Source organism: Condylura cristata, unplaced genomic scaffold, assembly GCF_000260355.1.
Source record: "Condylura cristata isolate star-nosed mole 26May11 unplaced genomic scaffold, ConCri1.0 scaffold00024, whole genome shotgun sequence".
NCBI classification, from domain to species: Eukaryota; Metazoa; Chordata; class Mammalia; order Eulipotyphla; family Talpidae; genus Condylura; species Condylura cristata.
The window spans coordinates 19,036,899-19,062,359 of NW_004567125.1; the positions used below are offsets into that span (position 1 = coordinate 19,036,899).

General features: G+C 37.5%; 1 protein-coding gene across 5 annotated transcripts in view; it reads left to right on the forward strand.

Moving 5' to 3' along the window:
- Positions 1-25,461, forward strand: part of RABGAP1L (RAB GTPase activating protein 1-like) — a 521,731-nt gene that overhangs the window by 482,771 nt on the left and 13,499 nt on the right. For 3 of the 5 annotated variants that reach the window (XM_004688498.2, XM_012729024.1, XM_004688501.2), the window contains 4 exons: positions 4,880-4,972; positions 14,619-14,729; positions 21,792-21,896; positions 24,107-24,190. In XM_004688498.2, coding sequence (XP_004688555.1) covers positions 4,880-4,972; positions 14,619-14,729; positions 21,792-21,896; positions 24,107-24,190 — 393 coding nt within the window. Of the gene's footprint in view, positions 1-4,879; positions 4,973-5,174; positions 5,473-14,618; positions 14,730-21,791; positions 21,897-24,106; positions 24,191-25,461 lie in introns of those variants that run through there. The other 2 variants (XM_004688499.2, XM_012729025.1) reach the window with 1 other exon arrangement.

A 25,461-nucleotide genomic window follows, 5' to 3' on the forward strand; every position in this document is an offset into this window, starting at 1 on the left:
TTTAGAAAGCCTGGACAGTTTTTTTTTTTTTAATGGAATACTATAAAATGTGATAGAAATATCCATAGACAGCACACAGAGCTAAGTAAGAACAGGGCACAACTTAATAAATATCACAACTAGTTGCCATAAGAGAAGGCAGAAATGGACTGGAATGAAACTGTTTTAATGTTTTGCTAACTGCTGTCTAGTTTGTTATTCTGGCATTTTTTTTTTAAAGATTTATTTATTTGTTCATACAGAACTGGGGTACAGGCCAGAGGCTCAGGGGCGGCGAGAGGCTTCACCAGAGACAGAGTGGGGAGCAGAACAGGCAGATCTACGAAGTACATTGCTGAGGGGAGCAGCGGGCGGGTCAGGAGAGGTCTGCCATGCCATGTGGTCACTTCCAGGGCAGGCGGGAATCGAACTCATGCGGAAGCGGCTTTAGCTTCTCAGTGTTGTGCTTTAACCCGCTGCACCACCAGGGAGGGCCTATTCTGGCATTTTTAACACAAATGTTAGAAGTTTGTATAGTGTGTTTCATACTGACATGATTTGTAATTGGTTGTGAAATGAAGAAGAAGGAAGTTTTTAATTTTGTTTTCAGCAAAAGCGTTAAGACAATGCTTCCTTTGTAAACATTTAGCAGGACAGTAGTAGTTATTATTTAAATATGCTGGATTAGTTTCCTAATTTACCATAACAACTACAAATGTAGATACTTGAAAAGAATATAAATTGTTTTATAAATCAGTAGGTAGATTGACATGGGTTCCATTCATCTAAATTCAAGGGCTTCTCCTTCCTTAAGGTTCTTGGAGAAATTCCATTTCTTTGCCTCTTCCAGCTTCTAGAAGCTTCCCATATTCGTTGACCTGTGGACCTCTACCTCTAGTTTCAAAGCCAGCAACTTAATTCCTTTAGCTCCTTTGCAGTGAATCACTTCATCTCTGATTGCTCTAAAATTCCCTGTTATATTTGTATGATTTCACTGGGCTCACCCAGATAATCGAAGGTAATTTCCCCACCTCCAGGTCTTCTAGCTTGATCACATTTATCTTTTGCCAGGGATGTTAACATATTCAAATTTCGGGAGTTAGGACACAGAGGCCATTTTCTGCCTACCACAATTTCTATATTGAGTTTTAACTCCAAATTGATTGTTTTGTTATAAAGTAAATTTGCGTGAAAATGTTGGTTGATTTAATTGTTGAATTAAAATACTAAGTTATTTTCAAATGACTAAAGGTTGGAAAACACTTCCCTAACAGCCCACTGCCAGAAAAGCATACTGGGCAGGGAGGCAATGGACCTACTCACATTCCAGCTGTCTCTGAGGGCCCCATCCAGTATTCCAGCAGCCTGGGTCCTGCGTCCTCATTCCCAGGAAAGGTTTTGCACTAGAAAGGTAGTCTCCAGAGATCCCTCCAACTGGAATTTATTAATTCTTTGTAAATGATTATATAGGTAATGAGTTTAAATATCAGGACCAAACATGTTGTGAATATCTCTGGATAGCATAAAATATTCAAAGATTAAAACACTGTCTCCTGTTTTCTTTATTTATTTGGTTGTTTTCAATAAATACTATTATTAAGTGGCAATTGTACATTTTCCATTGTACTTATCAAACAGTTGTGGATTCTCTGAGGACATTTCCTGAATTTAGCCCAATAGGAAAGTATTGGATAGACAGAGGATGGATAGATGGTAGAACAAGACCACAAAAATAAATAGATTAAAAGGATTGATGATCTGGCCCTCCCTGGTGGCGCAGCGGGATAGAGCACAGCACTGAGAATCTAAAGCCGCTTCCGCATGAGTTCAATTCCCGCCTGCCCCGGAGGTGACCACATGGTGCGGCAGACCTCTCCTGACCCGCCCGCTGCTCCCCTCAGCAGTGTACTTCGTTGATCTGCCTGTTCTGTTCCCCACTCTCTCTGGTGAAGCCTCTCACCACCCTTGAGCCTCTGGCCTGTGCCCCAGTTCTGTATGCATAAATAAATAAATCTTTAAAAAAAAAAAAAAGGATTGATGATCTTTAACACTTTTCAAGTGTACAAATTTACATTATATTTATTTAACTTAAAGGGATAGATCCTCTACTGCTCTTGAGGTAATATTATTTCTAGTATAATAATTCTTGGTAACTTCCCATTCTCTGAATTAAAATTGCACAGAAAAGGTTTTATTTTTTATTTTTTTTAATTCCTTTCTCTGGTTTAAAAAAAAATCAAGTTCAATATTATATTCCCTAAATAAAATCAATTTTGTCCTGAAATATTGTGTTTAAAACTTTAACAGTTTCTCTGTTTCCTTTGTCTCATGAACAACAGGAGTTTCATTTCAGTTCCCCTGTCTCTTCATCACCCACCCATTTTGTCCCTTTCACTTTGTGCCAATCACAGGTGAATGCTCAATATCACCCCACAGCTCAAGATAAATAAGCTTGGGAGGTTTCCTAGCAACATATTGTTCTGGGAAACTACTCTATGTCCCTGAACAGGAATGAGCCAAACATCCCAGAATCTCAGCCAGATGGAAAAGGACTAGCTTATGGAGGGTGTTTAATGCATGTGGGGGGAAATTTCACTTTGAAATGAACCTCTTAACATAGTGGCGTTTAGCAAGACACTCTTATAAGGTTTATTTTAAAAAAAAACAACCTCATTAATAGCTTGATTTTTTTTTTTTAATAATGGTTTAAGATGAAACTCTCCAAGACTACAGTTCAGCCATTGGTGAATGATCCATTTTAGAGCCATGTTGAAAATAATTCCACATAGGTCTGGGTTCATTCTTCTACCTCTGTCTAGCTGGAAAGTGACTGAAACACCTTTGACCTTGTCGGTAAATGACTGCTGGTGTAGGCCAACTCCTCACAACAACTCCCACTTTCTCCCACCTCTGCCCTTGACATATCGTGAATATTTGAAATTCTGACAGTTCTTTCCTTTTTCCCACAGCTTCAGGTGACTTCACAGTTAGTAAATTGCCACTTTATCTTGACACTCTGTTTTTGATTTTCAAGTGTGTGACTAGTACATACAAAAAAGAGAAAATCAAGTCCCCTAACAAAATCAAGAAAAGCACTGTTGCTCTTTTTTACTAGGGCATAATGTTGTACATTTTCCTTGTTGTTTATCTGATGATCTTGAAGTCAGTTGGTCAGTGATACTTTCTTCTTATTGTCACAGTGTATGTACCCTTGACAGTCTCCGGAAATTAAATAATAAAGGATTAGAGTTCCTCATGACAATAGTCAACAGTGGTTTTTCAATTGACTTATACCCTAGAAAATGTCATAACTTATCATTTGACTAGGGAGACTTCCTTGTATCAGCCAGAGGCAAAGTGTCATCAGGTACTTGTTGAATGACTTACTGTCGTCAGGTTTGGACTGGGTCTATGAAACTTCACAACTGTAGTGAGAAGTGAAGTGCCCCAAGATGAGAGTAAGATAGGGCGGAAGGCCTGGGGTCCTTGTTTTTTCATTTAGCAAATTTTCCAGCAGATTGCAAAGAATTGAAACTATCTTCAGCCCAGAAACTGTGAAATATTTTTATATTTTTTCTGGGCACTTTCTGTTCTCTCTTGCTCTCACACATACACATGTTTTCTAAATTCTGTATTTTGAATTCGAGAAGAAACAAACTGTGTGGGCCTCATGTTGGCCTAATTCTTCTGTAGGTATCATGACAGATACTGAGGGAAATCAACACAGCCTCCTTACCTTTACCTCAGAATAACACATATGTAAATTAGATCATTGTAAATGAGATAAACTATATTCTTCATTTCAAGTCACCTTAGGATTTAAATATTAAGGACATTGAGGCCTAAAGGTATTACATAAGTTTGATTGACCAAAGAAAACCTAAAAGTAGACTTAATATTTGTATGAAATAGAATATATTATGATAATGATAGTCAAGTTTTGATTGAACACTTTAAAAAGCAATTTAAAAACTTACATGAACTAGGCATTATTTTAGATACTTCAATTATGTTGTATCACTTAATTCTCTTGGCAACCATTAAGAAATAGAAATTTGTTTCCTTGTCATTTTACAGATGAAGAAACTCAGATTAAATACCTGTTTTCCAAGGATTTATGCAGTTAATAAATAAATCCTAGGCATTCAGACTATGGGCTAGTAAGCTAATTTTGTGGCCTTGATTCTATGCCAGACTTGTTTACTTTTAGAATTTTAGGACTGTGATAGTCTATCATTTTTTTCAGAAAATAGAAGACTGTCTTTTACAAGTGTGTGATTTTAGCAAAAAGTAGATGAGTTGTTCAGATAGATGATTTTCAGATTATATGATTATCTCATATAACATAATTATCCTGTATTTGAATTTTCAGTGACAGACTTTAGAATCCTATTTCTCTTTGATATATTAACTCATTAAAATTCTTGTTGCTCAATTTCTTATTTTTATAATAACTTTTATTTTTACCGTGGTAGAAGTCTATGAGTGAACTTTACTTAAACAAAGATAGGTAATAGAATAAATAGCATTGTTAAATATACTAACAATTAAGTTATGCCATACCAGCAGTATTGTAGAACAGAGGTGGATAAAGTGTAACCTGTTTTGGTCAGTAAAGTTTGTTGGACAACAGCCATTATTTTATCCCACCTATTGCAGCTTTTGTACAATGACCAAGTTAAATACTTTTGACTTAGAGTGTATGGTTCACAGAGCCCAAGATACATACTAGATAGACCTTTCAGAAATGTCTTCAGATTCCTGCTCTAATCTGGATTTCTTCACCTAACTTTGAGCTGGTGAGTTAGAATGCCAAAGACTGAGCTGGGAAATACATAGGAAAGTGTTTTCCTGAATAGTGTTCTCCTTGTCTCATGGGTTTTTCCTTTAATCCCTTCAGGTACCCACCAAGAAGCTGAAGAAATATGAGAAAGAATATCAGACAATGCGAGAGAGTCAGCTGCAGCAGGAAGACCCAATGGATAGATACAAGGTATGAAAGATATGGGTCACCTGTCAGGGCGAAGTACCTTCTTTACCCTAAAGCAGCAGTTGTGGCAAATTCACTTCCCTCTGCTTCTTGACTGACTTAGACACCCTGTGTCTAAGGGTGACCCAGACATGCTCCATGTCCAGGTATGCTTTCATGGCAGGAGACTCCTGAGTAGCCAACCATAATATTTCTTTTCTTTCAGTTTGTATATTTGTAGGTAACTCCACCTGTTGCATTTATACTGAGAATCTTCATAAGAAGCTGAAAGAGAGGGGAAAAGAAAGAAAGTGGCTATCAACTACTTTCAAAAATGAGGAAAAAAGAAACATGGCAAAGTACTGTTTTAGCTGTGCACGGTCACATCCACAAAGACTTTTAGAAGGTGAACTGTTCCAGTGCTGGCAAAGAATGTTTCAGACTCACCTCTGTCTGTAAACAAATGTTAACAGTATAAATTCAGAAGGAAAAATAAAAACCATAAAGGTGTATCAGCACAGTAATGGTGTTTGTTGCAACATTTATTTCCACAACAATTTTAGGAGAAATAGTAACATTTAAGTACAGTCTGCAGTTTTACAAGCAAAATTGCTTCAGTTTACTATCTTAGCTAATTGTAATAGTTGTAAAAAATCAGTCTTTTCATAAAGATAGAGCTCTTCAACAGGAATTGGAAACATGGTTTCCATGATGCAGTCAATGTTGGGGAAATTATCTCAAACTTTCTCCCCAAGTGCAATATTATGTCTTGCTTCTACACTTTTAATTCTTGGGACTCATACCCATGCATAATAGTTCCTTCCCTCTTTTTGTCAGTATACTTGGGTAAGAGAATATCTTTGTTTTCCATTGAGCATGACCATGCTGAAAGGCCCTGCCAAGAAAAGCACTGGGGTGGCATTATTAATTATATTGCCTTTGTAGGATGACTCTGGCATTTGTATCTAGAATTGTCGTTAAGTGGCCAGAGAGCTGGACACAGGCTGCTGTCCTCACAGTTTGCCTTGACCTGTTCCTCAAGTGAACAGCATAGGAGGTTCACAGAGGGGCGTGGTGAAGACATGTGTGGATTTTGTAATTAGACCTGCATTCAAATCCTGGCCTTCCAAAAAAAAAACACTTGGTTTGGAATCCAAGTTGGGGGTTTAACCCTCATGCTACCATTCAGCATCTCCAACTAGCTCATCTGAAAAGTAAATATTTCCTTGATAGATTGTGTTGAGGATGAGAGTGATGGCATGTTAAGTGTCCAGAAGAGTGATGTTCAATACATGGTTGTTATGAGACTTCCTAGGCTTACTGCTTTGTTATACGAGTATTACAAGATAATAATCAGTTTATGTGGGTCTGTCCCTCATGTCCCTTACAATCCTTCCCTTACATTGCCACCCAATCCAACATCTGTTACAGAACTTGTTTATAGAACTGACTTGAAAACTGCTGTGCTTGGTAACTGTTAACACATAAAGAGTTCATAGAGGAAGTTTTGAAGCTCATTTCTGTCACCACCATTCTTCTTAATAAAACCAGTTTTAATGCAGGCTATGAGCATGCTGCTTTAGAAAAGCTGGAGGTAATAATATAAAGGATTATTAAGGGTCCAAAATGAAGCCTTCCTATTGCCCATTTCATTCTGATTTTCTTATTGCTACCATTGCTGTAAATAAAATCTAGGGCAAGTGCTTTAAAATAGAAGGGAATGAAAGATTAAAATGATATATTTTAGGGTGACTCGGTGATGGGAAACCCAGGGGGATTACAATTGAGATGAAAAAAAAGTGTACAAAATGATGTAAAATAAACTGTTATATTATTTTAAAAATTATGTATTTTAAATCAGATTGAACTTGAACTTTTTTTTTAATTCTTTGTGTCAAGGCTAATATGTATAAATAAATAGTATAAAGCATTTTTTTTTTAATTTACCACACATAAGACTATCAGTATATATGGTTTTTCGTAAGGAGATCAAAGTAGAATTAAACTTTCTGTTTTGAAAATAGATGTTACTTTTAAGTTTGTATGCTGTGCCCTCATTTACTTGTGCATATTGAATACCCTTTGTAGCTTTTAGTTTTGTAGTGTTGTGATAGCTTGTCTGTCAGTCATCTCACAGAACTCTTCAGGTGATAGACTTGGTGAAGTTTTAGTCATCAAATTACAATTAAATTTTCAAGGTGGCAATTTACAACATAGTTTCCAACCATCTTAATTAAAGTGGAAATATATCTTAGAAAGTGCATTATTGCACCTTCTAAATGTAAATCTGTCAAGAGTAAGATCTCTTTCCTGGGATGTAAAATTCATAAATCTTGGACTGGGAACCAGGTCATATAAATTCTTCAGAATAACTTGAGATCTTTGGGAGCATCAAGTAAAAACTGATAACCTCCTCAACTTTTGGGATCCACTTGAAATGACACTTTACTCCCTTACATGCCATACGTGAGTTAGGAAGGTATGGCAATTATTTTAAAGGTCCAAGCTACTTCAAGAAATTTTCTATTTGGTGCTGTTTTTCTTAGACATGGTTGTATACAAAAGGGTTACTTCAAGGAAGCCAGAGGTAGGATTAAAATTTATTAACTAGGAGGTAACTCTCAGCTGACACATTCACACTATATATAAACTATTTGTGTCTAATTTTATGATATACACAAATACCTAACTTTCCAGTTTACATAGCTGTATTCATTGATATGTAACACTTAAATCTCAACCACAGAGAGAGACACATGAAATGGTGTATCGAGCTAAATTTAAACACCCTACACATGAGGAAAATATTCTGAATTTAGGTAATGGTGATGGTTCACAATCATGAATATACTAAAACCACCAAATTGTACATTGTGCCTTGTATGTAACTAAACAAAATGCTCCTAGAGAACTAACAACAAGCCCACTGTCTTCTACTCATGAACTTCAAGTCATGCGAGAGGTATCTGTGCACTAGCTGTACCCTCGGAGTGAGACCTTCCTGACAGAATTGGAACTAATGAATGAGTATGGATCCTGTGTGCATCCATATTTACAGGGGAAGTCCAACATAAATGGGTATGCACTCACTTTCTGTTTTGCCTTTAATATTGAGACATATATACCATACATATATGCATGCACTTAAACATAAACATATAAATAGGTATGATACACATGCCAGCTGATCTGGGCATTAGTTTGTATTTGAAACTCAGACTTCCTTAAATTACTGCTTCAACCTTTGAAGTATTATTTATCTTTGTGACTAGATTCCAAGAGACAGAAAGGAAACATTATTAGAAGAAAAGAATGTTTATGCCTCTTTTGTTGTTCTTAACTTAGATCTGGTTAGAATTGTGTAGTTCTGTTTGTCTCCCATGATATTTTGTTGGTAAATATATTTATTGATTTCAAATTAGAAGGAATGCAGAAGATTTGGCTATAGAAATATATCATGTACATTTTTATTTTTTCAAGTCCCCAGAAAATACATTCATGGATATGTGTAGTTGTTTCAGTACATTTTTTATAACATTAATATCCAAGTTCCTAATAAGCAGTTACTAACTTCAAAAAGTAAAATATTATTTATTATTTTAAGGAATGAATTGTTTTCATTTGTAGAAAGTTTTGTGTGTTCATTTGGAGAGAGCCATGTATAATCTTTGTACTTTTTAGAGAACTGTAGCCTTTATCTAACTTTGGAAGGTGATATGCTTTTCTATTTTAATTAAAGAGCTTCTTGCACAAATGTGGATTAAGTCGATAATTAATTAAGTTCATGCTCCCAAGGCATAGAGAAGGTTATGTTATTGCCTATTCTAGAAGGGAAATCCTAGAAAGAATAAGGACTGCTTCAGTTCTCATGGGCTTGGGACACAGATAGTAAGTAGTACATAAATATGTAATTTCTAATTGGAGAATCTTGTTCATGTTCAGTATAATTAGATATAAAATGTTCAACTTCCTTCTTGAGATAAAAGATGGTAAAATTTTTTTTATTAAAATCTAATTCTAACAGGAAAGAAATGGTTCCTCTACATTTGCAAAAGTTTTCTGCACTCATTTTTACAAAGCATTCTCTCTGCCTGTAATTTTAAATGTATCAATTTAATTATATAGGGTAGAAATCCAAACAAAATATTTGAGGCACAGTTTGCCACCTATAACATATAACATATGTAATGAAATTATTTTTAGCAATTATCCCATTTTATTTTTAACTTGATAAGTAAAGAAGCTTAAATTATGCTAAATTTCTTATCTGGGAGGGGCAAACATTTCCCTTTTTTCCTCACTTGTGGGTCCTCCTTACTTCGGGAAGTAAAGTGAATCCATCTTTGAAAAATATTTTTCTGCCACTGAAAATAAACTGATCTTTCGCTATTTTTTTCATATCATAGGCTTTTGATAGCTTTTGGAAATGTTTATGTATGAAATAATGTGCTTTTATTGAATACTCAAGGTCAAAAAGGATTCTTGACAGGTTCTTATCTGCCTGTGCCAATTTAATGATTAACTTCAGAAAGCTGTTAACTCTCTTTTTGACTTTGGATAACCCAGTAACTTGTAGGATGTGGAGAAGGCCTAAACCCTCATGAGAGTTCATGAGCGAATTAGATAAAATGGAATAGGTGGTTTCTGATGGTGTTTATCTGCTGATTGAGATGCACCTGACACTTAGAGGAGAAGACGTATAAATGGTATGCATAGTTTTTAAAATGTGTAGGCATATTTATTGATGAATTTTCAGAATTAGTTCTGCAAAATTTATTTTTGATTCTATTAAAGTACTTAGTATGACTAAAAAAGTTATATCAATCTGATATTTCTACATTGTAAGCCATTTGCTTTTAGAGCAGACCAGTAAACCATGGTCTGCGGGCCAAATTTATCCCACTGCTTGTTTTTGTAAATAAAGTTTTATTGGCAGACAGCCACACCCATATTTTTACTTAAGATATAAGACTGCTTTGCATAATGATGGCAATGTCAAATAGTTTTAACAAAGACCTCATGGACTTCAAAGCCTAAAATAATTACTATCTCGTTCTTTACATTAAAATTTTGATGACCTCTACCCTAGGGTAACTTTTAAATTTTAAAAGAAGTACAATCTGTTTTGCCAGCTGCTAATTAATACTAACAAGATTTTGGTTTTAGTTTGACATTTAAATTTTTTTTTTTAATTTCCACCAGAAAGATAAAAATGAAAATGTTGGGTAAAGAAGAGCATAAAACAATTCAAATATCAGGTTTTCTTTTTCAAGTCCTCATTTACAATTTAGATGTTCACTCATTTCATCTATAGGCATTTGTCTTTGTATGTCAAACTGCTGAGATTTGATGATGATGATTAACCAACTCTTTTGAAAAAGATATTCAAAAGAAATATGTGTGAACAGTGTTTGTTGCTAATAAAATTGCACTCAGTCTTTTAGGAAAACATTTTCTTCTGACCCTTCACTGTCTTTAAAAACTTGGGCCAGGAATTTATTACAGCAGCAGACAACACACCCAAAGTACTGAGCTAAAGTTTATAAAACTGACTCCTTCCCCATCATTTTTTCCTGTAAGGCAGTTTCTTTTGAATGCCAGTTTGTATTTTCCTGATTTCTCATCTTGGAATAAAGGATGTTCACCATCTCTTGTACTATGTCACCCAAACTTCAGTATGTAGACATGAGTGAGACTGGGGCTTGTTTTTCTTATGCATTTTCCTGGCCCACAACTTTTTTTGTTGTCTGAAGATGAACTGTTTTGTAAGACTTCTGACCTTGACACATAAAGAAGTTCCTTCCACCCAGCTGTAAAAACACAGTATAAACAACTCATACAGTAGTTGCTAATGGAGCATTTTCATCAGTCACACAGACTGCCAATAGCAGTGTCAGGAGGGAGGAGTCTTAGTGTCTCAGTCTTCCTGAGTTGAGACTTGCCTACTGGCTGCCCTTAAATGTACTTTCTCCCATCATATGTTTGCAGTCAGCATATGACACTGTAAGGAAAGAGAAAATAGCATTAACAAGCGTCTGTTTTTGTTACTACCATTTCCTGAATGTATTAGTTGGTGTGCAATTTCATTGGATATTCTTTTTTTTTTCCAATTGTCTTTGTACCTATGATTGAAAACGGTAGTTGGTCTGTGACTTTTGAGGAGGTAAGTTTTTTTAATCTATGTATGTCTGTATCATCAGCGTCTGTCTCTGAAAAATGCAGTATCCTCCTCCCAAAAGTTACTAACCCAACCTTCCCTACTCTGATCTCCTATGCAAGAGGGGCGGGAACTAATGGAAAGTTGCTGTGTGCTTTTTGTTCAGATGATGTCAATTGTGTGAGATGGAAGATGGTTCAAAGTGTGCTGTGAGTTTAAGGGTTATATAAGCATTGTCTCCTATAGTCTATTCTGAAAGGGAAGCAATTGTGTCTATCTTGTCCACAGGCTCAGCACACTGTTTATGCAAACTGATGGTGTGTGAATATCAGGACTGGCTGAAGTTAATGGAGCTGACTGCACAGCTCTCATGGGTGGCCACTCTTTGCCAGAATTTTAAAATGAACCAAGGTTTCTGACTTTCCCACACCCATCAAAATGAAGCTTTCATCCTCATTTTAGTATAAAGGCACACTTTTCTTGATCACTTAGTTCTGAAAACAGTTTGGCTCCTTGGAAAAGGCTAGAAAAGCAGCCAAGTAACAATTTCGCTGTAGCCCTTGGTAAGTGTGAACAAGTTCTATATAGGTGATCTCTTTCAGTGTCTCACTGTAGCACTTGGTGACACTGGAGGACTCCTCAGGACACCTTGCTGCCCCCAGGTTCTTACTTTGGAGGATGATACTGCATTTTTTGACTCATTACTTGTTTTCCACATGTCTGTGAGTGCAGAGCAGGAATCTTACACTTTCCACTGTGTTGCTTGCTTTGCAGACACTGAACTGAAGCTTCTTGCTAAAGCAAAAGCCAGGAGGCGTGGCCCTTAGTCTGTTTTGCTTTTGAAGGGACCTTCAGGCCTTCAGAATTTCTGACAAGTCTTTCCCCTCTCCATCCCCTACCCTGTTACCTAACCTCTATAATGAAAGTTGTAGTTTCAGCAACAGCCAAGGTAATGGGAAGCTGCTGTTCAAATTTCAGCTGAGTTGTCATCTCTTATATAACCCAGCAGGTACTTATCTCTAATTAATAATGGAGTAGCTACCTGGTGTGTTTTTAGAATTACTTTGAACAATGTTTCCTTGAACACTGAATGATGTTACCTGGAGCCTATAAGCATTTCTAAGCATAAGTCTCTGTAACCTGAAACACAGTAGTTGCAGCATTTTCACTTGTGCCAAATTAACATGATGTAAGTAGTTGAGGGAGCTTTGTGTACCTCAAAGTCCTTTGAGTACAATTTCAGGTTGAATAGGACATTTAACTCAGGAGTAGGTAATGGCGTAGTCTTATCACAGTCTCTTTTTAAAGGTATCCCCTCAAATGAGAAAAATCTCTTCCCTGCTTATGTAGTTTTTGTTGTCAAATATGTTGTGATGAAATGATATGGGTATCACCACCCCTTCCCAGCAAGGAGGACATTTGTTGGAAAAGTTTGGGAAACATTTTTTAAAAAATTAACTTCTCAGAAAGTTAATAGGTTGTTTCTACAAACAGAGCTAATAGTGTTTGTGCCAGAATGAAAACTAACCCTCAGCCACTGCTAGAATTTGGATTTTTTTTTTTCAGCAAAGATTAAAATATTTGACGTAGACAACCTGGCTTTTAAAATATTTTAGTCTGTTTTTATTATGCTTCTGTGGGAGGACAGGATTTCTGTAGACAGAAGAAACAATTTGATAGGTACAGTTCTCCTTTCTATGAGTATGCCCACTGTCATTTCAAGATTACCTTGGTAAAGAGTTCCTTCTTGGCAAGGCTTTTAAAGAGGTTACATGTATGTTGATCACAAAGGAAGAGTCCACATGGTTTAGGTAGCAAGGAGGCAACAGGAGAAATAGATTTAAATTCTCATTTTGTCATTTCATCCTTCCAGGAGACACTGAAATTCTGAATTTCATTTTTTAAACAATTTTAAAAATATGTGTTTAAATATTCATTCTAGAAAACTTGGAAACATTTTAAAAGCCCAAAGACAGCAAAAATACTCCACTATAATATTGGTTATATTGTTATAGAAATGGAATCTTTTAGTTATTTTTTTCTACAAGGTAGTTTAAGCATATTCTGTCATTAGATATTTTTTCTACCTATATTTTCATTTGCATGGAATTCTATCATGAAGTTAAAGTATTTAACTGATTTGGGGTTGTTTTTATTTTTTTTTAGTAGGTATGTTTATCAAAAATGTTTTCACATTCCCCAGCTCTCCCAGGCTAGCTTTTCCAAAAGAAGACACAAATCCTATTGGCTGCTTATGTTTTAAACAACAACAAAAAAAAAAGCACGAGTTGGTCCTTTAGTTTCTCTGCCAGCCCCTCTTTTTAAAATGAAAAGAAAGACATTATTTTCATATAACGAATCCCAGGTTCCAATGAAAAGCAAACTCTCATCACCCTAGTGTTACATGCTATAATATACTCCCTTCCAGGGCAAAGATTTATTTTCTGGTCAGACAGCCCTGCTTTGAGTTTTTGCCATCCTTGCAGAAAACACTATTAGGAGTATAAGTCTGACAAACAGGAAGGTCTCAGCACATTGAAGTCTTTCCTGTCAGCTCTCTTGATTCTCCTAATAGTAGCAAAGAAAGCACTTTTGATACTTTGGAAGAAAGATATTAAGTTATTGTTGTGAAAATAGATAATGCACCCACAGTTCCTAATGGCAACTTAAAAGAGAGACCTTGCCGCATAAGAATTAGTGACATGATTCTTAGAACTTTAAGACACCTTGTTTTAGATTTTCCCTGGATGTTCAAGGGGGAAATAACAAATGGTAATTCATTTTGCCTCAGTATCTTTTTTTTTTAGAAGATTTATTTATTTATGCATACAGAACTAGGGTACAGGCCAGATTGCCTCAGTATCTTTTAAGCTGAACTTTAAAGAAAAACATAATACATAGAGACATTGTCATAAGTACCATATTGTTATACAAATATTGATGTTCAGAAAAGTGAAATATATTTACCCAAAGAATTAAAAGGTCAACTCATAGCCATGTCATAAACCCTGATTTAGTGTTCTTAAAAATATACCCAGTTAACTCAAGCCTTAAGATTGGAAGAACAATTTGAAGAACGTCTAGTGGTTACCCCACTTCAACCCTACTGTTTCTTGTCATTTCCCTTGAGGTCAAGGGTGGTATTATTGTACATATTTCAAACAGAATTCTCTGTGTCTTTTCAACATGAAAATATATGAAAACCCACAAGAGTGGGGGCTATGTTTGAAAAGTTTGCTTTTTGTGGCACAGTTTTTTATAATGAAGCCCTGTCTGGAGTGTTTAAGGGACAATTGTACGTTTCTCAAGGTAGAGGTTTGCATCCGCATGCTAGCTTAACTCACTGTTGTTTCCAGACAGCAATCCTGCCTTCCTGTGCCACTGCGCCTTCTTTTTTACACCTTCAGAAGTTCACTTTGTCGTTGCTGCTTGTGTTCCCTCACCAGTTCCATTTATTTCCGATAGCATTCCAGGCACTAATGCCCACCTCTGCCTCTTGCTCTTTTTCTGTAGAGGGAGAACCGGAGATTACAGGAAGCCAGCATGAGGTTGGAGCAAGAGAATGATGATCTTGCCCATGAGCTGGTAACCAGCAAAATTGCTCTACGGAATGACTTGGACCAGGTAAACCTGTCATTTGCTGGGTAGAATAAAGCTATGATGACCTTCCCAAGGACAGGAACCAAGTTGGTCTTGCTACAGCCCTGCTGGGCTCTGTACTTGACACTTGAGTGAGCTACTTGGTGAAAGACGAGGGTTGGGAGGTGGGAGGAAAGGAACTGCTTGTGTTAATTGGAGAGAATGGAAAATGTGAGCATGGTCTGGGTCATTTCCAAACAGCTTGTGTGACATACTTTGTTTTTTTCAACTTCTAAACTCTGGTATCTCTTCTTTTCATCTGTACTTTTCCTAAACCAAGAACTGCCCGCATAATTTCTGCAAGAGTATACTAGTGGCATCTAAAATTGGTGGACCTTTTGTTTCAAAAAGAACCCTCTTCTACAATAAATGTGAAGGTTTTATATGAAGTATCTCCATTAAGATATGTATATTGTTGGAGTGACAGGCATCTAGCCTAATGGCTAACAGCCAGTGGACTGTCTGTGAGTAAATCCTGCCTTCACTTATTAACCACGTGTCCCTGGGCAGCTCTTAACCTCATTGTAGGTTTTAAAAAGTGTCTACCTCATAGGGACAGTGTAAGAAGTTAGTAAGGTAGAGCTCTACAATCATACGTGTTCAGTAAACATTAGCTGTTGCTAGGAGGACTTTAAATTGTTTAACTTCCCTCATACTTGCCAGCATTACTGACACTGGAGGACTTCCTGTTTTCTATTGCTAGTGTTTTTAGAGATAATTGCAATATGGAAGGAGTCTCATGCAGATTTAAAAGTATCACTATTTTTCTCATTTTTAAAAAGGGAATATTCTCAGCAGATGGTGCAGGCTCAGAAAAATTGAGTCTTAGTCTAAGTAAAACAGTTAGTTGAATAAGTAAAAAAAAAAAACCTCTATGTATAGACAGTATTTAAAATATAAATCCATTAATAGTGAAAATCTGCTAGTCTGTTTAAAAGTGAAGGATGACTAAAAGTGGTCAGTGACACAATTTTTTTCCATACAGACAGCTAATTTTGCACTTCAGAAGTTTTAACCACACTGAGAGGGGAAATGAGAACTGTTTTCCTTAACAGGAAAACAGCTCACCATGGCATGGAGTCCTCTCAAGGAGTTAACTCTAAGAAGAACTTGAAAGCACAACAAAAGCTGATGCTGGACATAGGATGACGAAAACAGAAAAAGCAACCTTTGGAGGGGTGGACTTTTAACCACATCCCATTTCAGCCAGCCTGTGTGGAAGTTGTTAGATATGATATGAAAAATGTGTGACCAGAACTGAGGAACCAGAGGGGAACCCATGCCTTCCAGCCACACCCAGCCTGACCTCAGCTGTTACATTTTTGTATTAATGAGACTATAATGGTGAGTCAGCACCATAATGGATGCTGGATTTTTAGCTTTCCAGACAGCCTTGATTCATGCCTAACTTTGCCAGTTTTTTTTTTTTTTAAGATTTATTTATTTATGCATAAGGAACTGAGGTACAGGCCAGAGGTGTGGTGGATGAGAGGATTCACCATAGACAAGAGTGGGGAGCAGAACAGGCAGATGACGAAGTACACTGCTGAGGGGAGCAGCGGGCAGGTCAGGAGAGGTCTGCCACACCATGTGGACCTCCTCCGGGACAGGCGGAGAACTCATGAGGAAGTGGCTTAAGCTTCTTAGTGCAGTGCTTTAACCAGCTGCGCCACCAGAGAGGGCCAGGGAAAATAATTTTAAGCAGTTTTAACTGTGGGGATATAGTAAAATAAGCTAGAGAACTATAAATTGAAAGTTGTGTGGGGGAAATATTTGGTAGTATATATACATCTAAGCCTTCAAAAAATAGTGAAATATTTACTTGTGCCTACTATGCACAAGCACAATAATAATTTAGAAGCATTATTTCATTTAATCTTCCTAATGACTCCATTAGGAATAGATTATTATTTTATTTTAATCCTCTATCTTATAAATGAAGAAACTGACATATACAGTTTCAGACTTGGAAACCTATCCTAAAACAGAGATTTAGTAAAATATGCATGACAAAGCAACAGTGTTTACTGCAGTATTACTTAAAAGAATAAAAAGTAGAAATAATGGAGTATATCTGTAAAATGGCTTTTTGAGTACTTTATAAAAAACGGGATACAATGGGCCCTCCCTGGTGGCGCAGCGGGTTAAAGCACAGCACTGAGAAGCTGAAGCCACTTCCGCATGAGTTCGATCCCCGCCCACCCGGGAGGTGACCACATGGCGAGGCAGACCTCTCCTGGCCGGCCCACTGCTCCCCTTAGCAGTGTACTTCCTCAATCTGCCTGTTCTGCTCCCAACTCTGTCTCTGGTGAAGCCTCTCACCACCCCTCAGCCTCTGGCCTGTACCCCAGTTCTGTATGTACAAATAAATCTTTAAAAAAAAATGGGATACAATGACACAATTTTTTTAAATAATAAGTTTATTTGATTGCTAAAAATGGAGCTTCCATATGGCCCAGCAATCCCACTCCTAGGTATCTACCCAAAAGACACAAAAACACTGATTCAAAAAGATACCTGCACCCCCATGTTTATTGCTGCTTTATTTACAATTAGAAAGACATGGAAATAACCCAAATGCCCAAAAGTGGATGACTGGATTAAAAAGATGTTGCACATATACGCAATGGAGTATTACTCAACAATCAAATAAACACATGCCTTTTGCAGCAATATGGATGGAGCTGGAAAAGATCATGCTTAGTGAAATAAGCCAGAAAGAAAAGGAAAAATATCGGATGGTTTCCCTCATAGCAGGAGTATAATGGACCAGGCAAGAAAACAACAATAAGTAGAACAGCTATATACTAGAGACATTTTATGGGGGTGGAGTGGGGAATGGGATCAAAAAGTGTCCGGGCAGGGAAATGCACTGGACTATGGTGATGGCACATGGGTGATTTGATTATGGGAAGCCCACGTAGATTACAACTGAGATGGGAAAAGGCACAAAATGATGTAAAAATAAAATATTATTTTAAAATAATAATAAGAAGTTTGTGTGTATTGTTAGTACCTAAATTGTAATAGGCCTGGCTTGTATGGTATAACTCAGTAATAACAGTGGAAATCCCTGCTAGAAAATAGGTCAGAATGTAACTACTAGATATCGCTGGGTAATAAAGTTACTAAGTGTAAACCTATTTCTTATATTTCTCTTTATATTTTTTGTCCAAATATTTACATTTTTTTTTAAAGATTTATTTATTTATTTGTGCATACAGAACTGGGGTACAGGCCAGAGGCTCAGGGGCGGTGAGAGGCTTCACCAGAGACAGAGTGGGGAGCAGAATAGGCAGATCTACGAAGTACACTGCTGAGGGAAGCAGCGGGCGGGCCAGGAGAGGTCTGCCTCGCCATGTGGTCTCCTCCGGGGGCAGGCTGCAGGCGGGAATCGAACTCATGAGGAAGTGGCTTCAGATTCTCAGTGCTGTGCTTTAACCCGCTGCGCCACCAGGGAGGGCCCAAATATTTACTTTTATAAGATGACCTTAACTTATTTAGCTTCCCTTTAAGTAATAATATTCATTAGAACATCTTAATAATCAGAAAAATTTTTTTAATTGTTTCATCACCAAGAAAGTCCATTTGTGGTTCAGTGTGGGGTAACTGCTTATGGGTGCTCCTAAAATAATTGCTTATTAACTATCTAGGGACCTCATCTGGATCATGAGTTTGTCCCCAATGAAAGAATTCTTCTATATTTTCCTTCTCTTTTCCTGTCTTACCGCTTTCTCTCTCTTTGAAGTGTCTTTTCAGTAGATAAAAAATTAAATGGGGAGTTCGTGCATCTCTTCCCCTACCAACTGATTTTGTATTCTCTGTCCATGGGATTTATTTGCCTATTTAAACACAGTCCATGTTGATTCAGCTTCCTGTCCCTCCAGTTTTTCAGAAGGGGTGTTGTTGGCCTCAAAGTACTGTCTGCCCAGTTTGCCCAGTTAGGTCCATTTACAGTTTATCAAATCACATCTCTTAAGCACACCAAAACTTTGGCAAACATTAAACAAACCCAAAAGCACATTGCATTTGAGACAACATGAAAGCAAACACACATTTACTTGGTAGTAAGTACTTTTAAAGAAAAGTGTTTCCTTACCCTGGAGATTCTTGTGCTGGCTTTGGGCTTCCTGGGCACCAAAGGCTCTAACTTTTTCTCTCTAACAGAGCCTTCTATTGTGACAGCTTACCCTCCCTCACATTCCTGAACTAGAAGAGTTACATCTCCACTTCCTTTTTGTTGCTACCTGCTCTCATGCTATTCCTTACCTTTCATGTTCCCAAGGAATGGGGGCGGGGGGGGGGGGGAACAGGCACAATTACACAATTAGTCCTCCCACAAAAGGCCTTCCTAGCTCCCTCAATCTGTGACAAGTTCTGTGCTAGACCAGAAGCTTATGTATTAAGTGATAGATTCTTTTGTTTTTGTTGTGTCTTATTTTAATTGGCCTCGTCTTTGAGATCTTTTCTGAAAGAACAATTAATATCATCCCTGATGTTAGAGCTGAGCCTCTTGATTAAATTACTGGACGATTGTGCTTGAATCACTTATTTCCATGCATTCTTCTCATATAAATAAATATATATATATATATATATACACACACACATACATATACACACACCTCATAAAAGCTTTAGGCAGCATTTAGAAGTTTCAATATCAATAAGGCATATTCTGAGATGCTGGCAAATTAAAAAATGCCAGTGGTCCACTCAGTCTTGCAGTCAAATTATGTGGAAGGTTTTTTGTTGTTTGGGTTTAGAGAATTTGAGTATCTAAAAAGTTCAGTATTGCATTCCTAAAGATTCATTTAACATTAAAGATGATTTCTACTCAAGTGAAATATAGAGGTTGGCTGTACAGTGATCCAAGGAGAATCAAGTTACTTCCGACCTGGTCCTTTTCTGAACAGGAGAATCTATTACTCCTACTTCACTAGTTCATATAGAGGAGAAATTCTGCATGAAACTTCCTGGGAAACTCTAGGAGTGCTTCACTATGGACCCTCAACAATTGTGATGCAGAGTCAAATGTGATTACAACACAGTTCAGTGAGGTTGCCTTACCTTTACCTGGTGAGGAATGTATAGCAGAAAATGCATGAACAATAGCTCTTTTCATCACTACAAGGTGGCTAGGTATGCTGTACTTAAAAAGCTTGATACTGAATATCAAGCATAGTACTGACTCTGAAAGTTGACGCAGGGCTAAAGTTTAGGTTTCTTCAAAAAACCACACTTAGAATTTAATTATTTTAATATGTCAAATTGTGTCTTATAAACATACCATGGAAATTACTGGGGGTACTGTAAAAGGAGGTTCAGTTGCAGTCTTCCTTATTAGCAGGGTTGTCTCAGAGATTGTGGGGATCACTTGGTCCAATGGGCTTCATTTACAGGAGAAGAATTTGGTCTGATTTTTGAGAACACAGATATTACTGGTATTTGTGGCTCTGTGCTTATTCAGGGGGGCCTCTCCCTGCTTTGGGGTAACTTTAGTGGCTTGCAATTCTAGAATTTGCAGTTTTGCATTATCTACAGTAGACACCTTACCCACCTCTAATTTTATGTTTTTTTGCTGTGTCCATCCTCCCCCCAGTTTAATGTATCAGAACAAGTTTTAGAGTCTTTAAAGGGGGCTTTTTCTCCTTAACTAGCATTTCCAAACAACCTGAGAACACAGCTATAACCCCTGAGATCAGGGACATCAGGAACCATAGACAGTGAGAGCAGGGAAGCTGGAGAGTCAATTCCCTGCCAGCACCCAGCAGACTGTGCTGGCCGGGCCATCTGGACATGCAAGGGATATAGCAGTACCCAGGCAGAAGGCCACCTGGCCAGTTAGGATGATTGCCTGGATAATGTTTTGCTGCTGTCAGCCGGGGAGAGCGCCTTCAAATAGCTGCCTCTCCCCTGCATCTGTGGTTTTCCCTGCTGAACTCATCCTGTGGCCCTCTGCCACCCCCACACAATGTGCTTTGCAGCTACTTGGAGAACCATGTCCATCCATTCACCAAATACTCATGGAGCACCTACTCCGTGCCTGGTACTGTGCTTAGTGCTGGGGACACAGTGATCAGCCAACCAAACCTGATTCCTGCCTCTCAAAGCCTGAAACCTAGTGGGCAAGACATATAGATCGCACGTGTAATTTGTCATGACTGGTTGCCCTTAGTGTCTTCAAGGGAGAGATGAGAAATTTAAACAAGGATCTATTTGAGACAGGAGTGAGTAAGGCAGGACTTAGGACACACTTCACTGCAGATATGAAATTGAGCTGAGATGTAAAAGTTTGAGGTTAAGAACCTTGGAATATAAAAGAGATATGTTTTAACTAAATTAAATATACACACTATAGTTAATTTTTACTCTATTTCCAAATTAAGACCAGAGTACTTTCTATCAGCTCTTCTTGCTCCTTTCTGTTTGGATTCCTACAGTTTCCTTTGGTTTCCTCATAGCCATTTCTGTTGTGGGTTTTGGTCTTAATTACTCCTTCCTATCCCCATGGCCCTGTATGAGTAATATTGTGAGTCTTGTTTACCTCAGCTCATCTTAGAATTTCTCACCTAGTGATAGCCCGTGGGTACCTGTGTACTGGTCCTCTTTAAATCAATGTCTTGCACTACCAGTTAAAAGCTTCTTCTGAGGCTCCACCCCTTCCTCCCATCCATCTAGAGACTCTGGGGATGCTATTGGGACATCTGAGAATGTGAGTGAAGCATATCGAAAGACTCTGGACTCAGATGCCATTCAGATCATGTCTCTGATATAAGTGGGCACCCCCGTCAAGTTATTTAATCTTTCTAAACTATGCTGTGGTCATTGGTAAAATAACTGCCATTGTGAGGAATAGAGATAATATGTTACATGGCTCTGGTTCTTAATTGGCATTCAGTGAAAGCAGCACTCCCCAGGCTCAGTGAACAGGGAAAAGAATGGATCATGGTCATGTTGAAACAATAATAACTAGAGATTAGGTTTCAAGACAGTATAAACACACTTTCTTTGCCTTTTTTGTAATTGTGACACTCTGGTTTGCAGGCAGAAGACAAGGCAGATGTGTTGAATAAGGAGCTCCTCTTGACCAAACAGAGGCTAGTGGAGACTGAAGAAGAAAAGAGGAAACAAGAGGAGGAGACTGCCCAGGTAAAGAGCCAGTGTGGGCTCCTCTGAGGTGTCTTGGGATAGCATTAATACGGCCCCCAAGAAGTGGAATTAAATCTATTCTAAATCCAGGGTGATACTGAAGCAATAAATGTAAGTAAGATAGAGTCTCAATATTTCTTTTCAAGGGTGTTAGAAGAGGAGGCAACATTTCTACCCTGAACAGCTTTCAGGAATTTGCCTTTACTAATTTGTCTAGCAAGAGTTTTAACTTTTCTCTGAGTTTAGTAACTTGGATTATGATTCAAGAGCTTTACAAATCTGAAAATTTAATCTCATATCTCTAAGATAATTGACTTCTAGTGGTTTCTGAGGTCATTAAGCTGCACGCCTCAGAGATCTCTGCTGGGAGTTGCCTCAATCAGTCACACTCAATTTTCCTGATTTGTATTTGTGTCTTTGAAGGATAAGCACCAGTTTTTCTGACAGAGTTCTCAAACCTTATTCCCTGGGGAATAAGAAACCGTTTGGGAACCAGCCTTGAATAAAAAAATAAAAGAAACTCTTTGGGAATCAGCCTTGAAGTTACCACCCTATGTTCTGCTAATCAGCTGGAAGACAGGACCATTACAAAAGGATACCGGATACAAGATGGGGAGCCCTCCCAGCTGAAGGAGTTGAAGCTTCTAGCTTCCCTAAGGAAGAACAGGCTGTTTCACCAATGTTCTCCATCTCTGTCAGTCCCAGCCAGACATGATTAACTCATTTATTTTAATGAGTTTCATTCTGAGACATCAATAATACTAAATATAAAACAGAACACAAAGCATTTCAGAGACCTATATCCAAGCAACCAGAAAAAGTTCCAGTAAAGTTACTAATGAAGGGATGTGTCATTTAACACCTTCCAGGATTTATAAAAAAAAAAAAAAATTCCATGATTTTTTTTCAAGTTGGAAAATAATAAAGTGGTTCTTAGCATTTACTTTTAATTAAGAATTATTGTTTTTCTTTTTTAAATGTATTTAGTTTTTCAGGGGCTGATTACCCAGTTCGATCTAAGTCTCATGGGTTTTGATTTTTTCTTTACCTCTTTATTTTGGCTGCTTCAGTACTTTAGGGCAAATAATAAAGCTATTAACAGATGGTTTTTGGGTTTTTTTTGTCTTCCCATATGTCATTATCACTAATCTATTCTTGTTAGGAATTCTCTTCACTTGTCAGATGAGGAAACTATGGCTTACAGAAATTAAATCACTAAGTCTGTTCTGAAGTCAGTAGGACCTTATCACATGAGGGAAGAAGGCTGTGGTGGATGTTCTCACATCACATGTGAGACAGATACTACTACTAAGACCGACAACTAAGAGACAGACAGACAAGTAATTTTGAATCAGTATAACCTACAGATTGTTTTTGAAGAAAATAAGTCTTCTAATGATAAGAAGTCCAGTTTTAAGTCGTGATAAATTTGTGAATTTACAAGTACAGTATACCTTGTTCTTAATTTGGGATGTTGCAATGCAATTTTCATTTATTTATTCTGATCATTTGCTTAAAATTTAGCCAAAGTTGTTTTTAAGCCAACATCTTGGAAGAGGTGAAAGCATTTCTTTTGTTATCTGGTGGCACCTAAGCTTTTCACTGCCATAACTTTCCCATATGCCTGACTCTAGAACTGCAGAACCACAGGATTAACTGTGATTTACATTTAGCATTCACAATTTAGTAATCTTGTGACAATAGATCCTTCCAATGTGACTGTTTCTTTAGTCCTGGAATCTCCTAATCTCAAGATCCTTTTCTGACCCAGTCCCCAAAGCCTCCAGAGAGCAAGCAGCAGTGATAGTAGAGGACAACGAATAGAAAAGCCTGAAATGCTTTTTTCCTTAATTTGTAATATAGGATTAAGGGTGCATGTGTTGTTGCTTCAGTGGCTTTAGACTCTCATAAAGAATGAAGACAAATGTCCAAATGGCCACCTATTTACAATATATGTGTAAAGTAAGTATCAGCAATCTTATAATAGGATCACTCATATGTTTTATATATTGCAGGAGAGAAAGGGAGATTTTTGTAACTCTGGAGGTGATTAAGTTTTTCAAATGGTTAGAATGCAGCTTCAGTGAGGAAAATGTGTAGCTATTGGTTTTAACATTGTTGTATAATTATGAATCAAGCAAATTTAAATATAGAGGCTTGTGGAAATTTGTTAAGATTAAAATTTTGTTTCTCGTTCTCAACATTCCTAGCTAAAAGAAGTCTTCAGGAAACAGCTAGAGAAGGCAGAATATGAAATAAAGAAGACGACGGCTATTATTGCTGAGTATAAACAGGTAATGGCCACTGTGGTTTCTCTTAGGATTTTCAGAACAGTGACTGTACTGCATTTATTAAATTTGGTAGCTTCCTTTCTCCTCTGAAATAGATAGCATAACATTGGAGGTTTAATTGAGCAAAACAATCTGCTGTTGTTTATACTGTTTGGTAGATTTAGAGGAACAGAAAACTGTATCACCATTAGGACCCTGTTTCTGCCCTACTCAGAAGCTAATTTTCAGCCTATCACACTAGAAACATTTGCCTCTCTGCCAAGGACTGAAGTTTCGTGATTATATTAAATGCCAAGAGCTAATGTGTCCTTTGCTGTCACATCCCAGAATGTGGGTGCTCTTTTCCCACATGGTTCTGTGGCCTGACCCAGCACAATCAGGGATCTTCTAGTGTGAGCCTGAAAATGTTCCTTTAAGTGAGAGCTTGCTCTCTTAGAGGATGTCTGGTCCCACCATCCAGGATGGTCCCAGGAAACCCTCCCACTGGCTCCAGTAGTTTCTGTTGTTGCTAGAGACTACTAACGGACTGGTGAAGTTTCTGGTTTCCAGAATTAGTCAAGGTGTGTATACCTAAGAGTTTTCATGGGGTTTTATGCCTCATGGAGGAGGTGGAAAACTGATGTTTGCTTATTTTAAATGCCTTTTTCTGTTTATAAATGAAAGTTATGTTCCTTATGGAAAACCAGATACAGAAAGAAACAAACCTCTCTTAATCTTGCCATCTTGAAATATCACTATCATACACTAGTATGCTTTGTCATTGTGTAAATAACAATGTCAATTTTCTTATGTCATTTTTGGAACTAGTTCATTGTGTATATTATGAACTTTTTCCCATAAGGATTCCTGTCTTTATGGAAGACTGCTTAAAAGTAAGTTTTTCAGGGGCCTCCCTGGTGGTGCTCTAGGAAGCCATGCAGTATGATTTCGGTCCCCAGACAGGGAGGTGACCCACATGGCAGCAACCGACCTCTCCTGTCTGGCCCACAGCAGAATATTTCAGTAGATCTGCCTGTTCTGTTCCCCACTCTGTCTCTCACCCCCTGCACCTCTGGCCTGTACTCCAGTTCTTGTTTGCATAAATAAATAAATCTTTTTAAAAAAAAAACAAGTAAGACTTCAAAGTTGTCTTACTCTTTTTGTGATTACTATTTATTGTTTATATGTGAGACTTGATACTTTGGAGGGATAAACGTAAATTAATGAAATTTTTCTCTTTTATAAGCTGATCTTCTAATGAGTGTGATATATGCCATAAATCAGAGGAAAGGGAA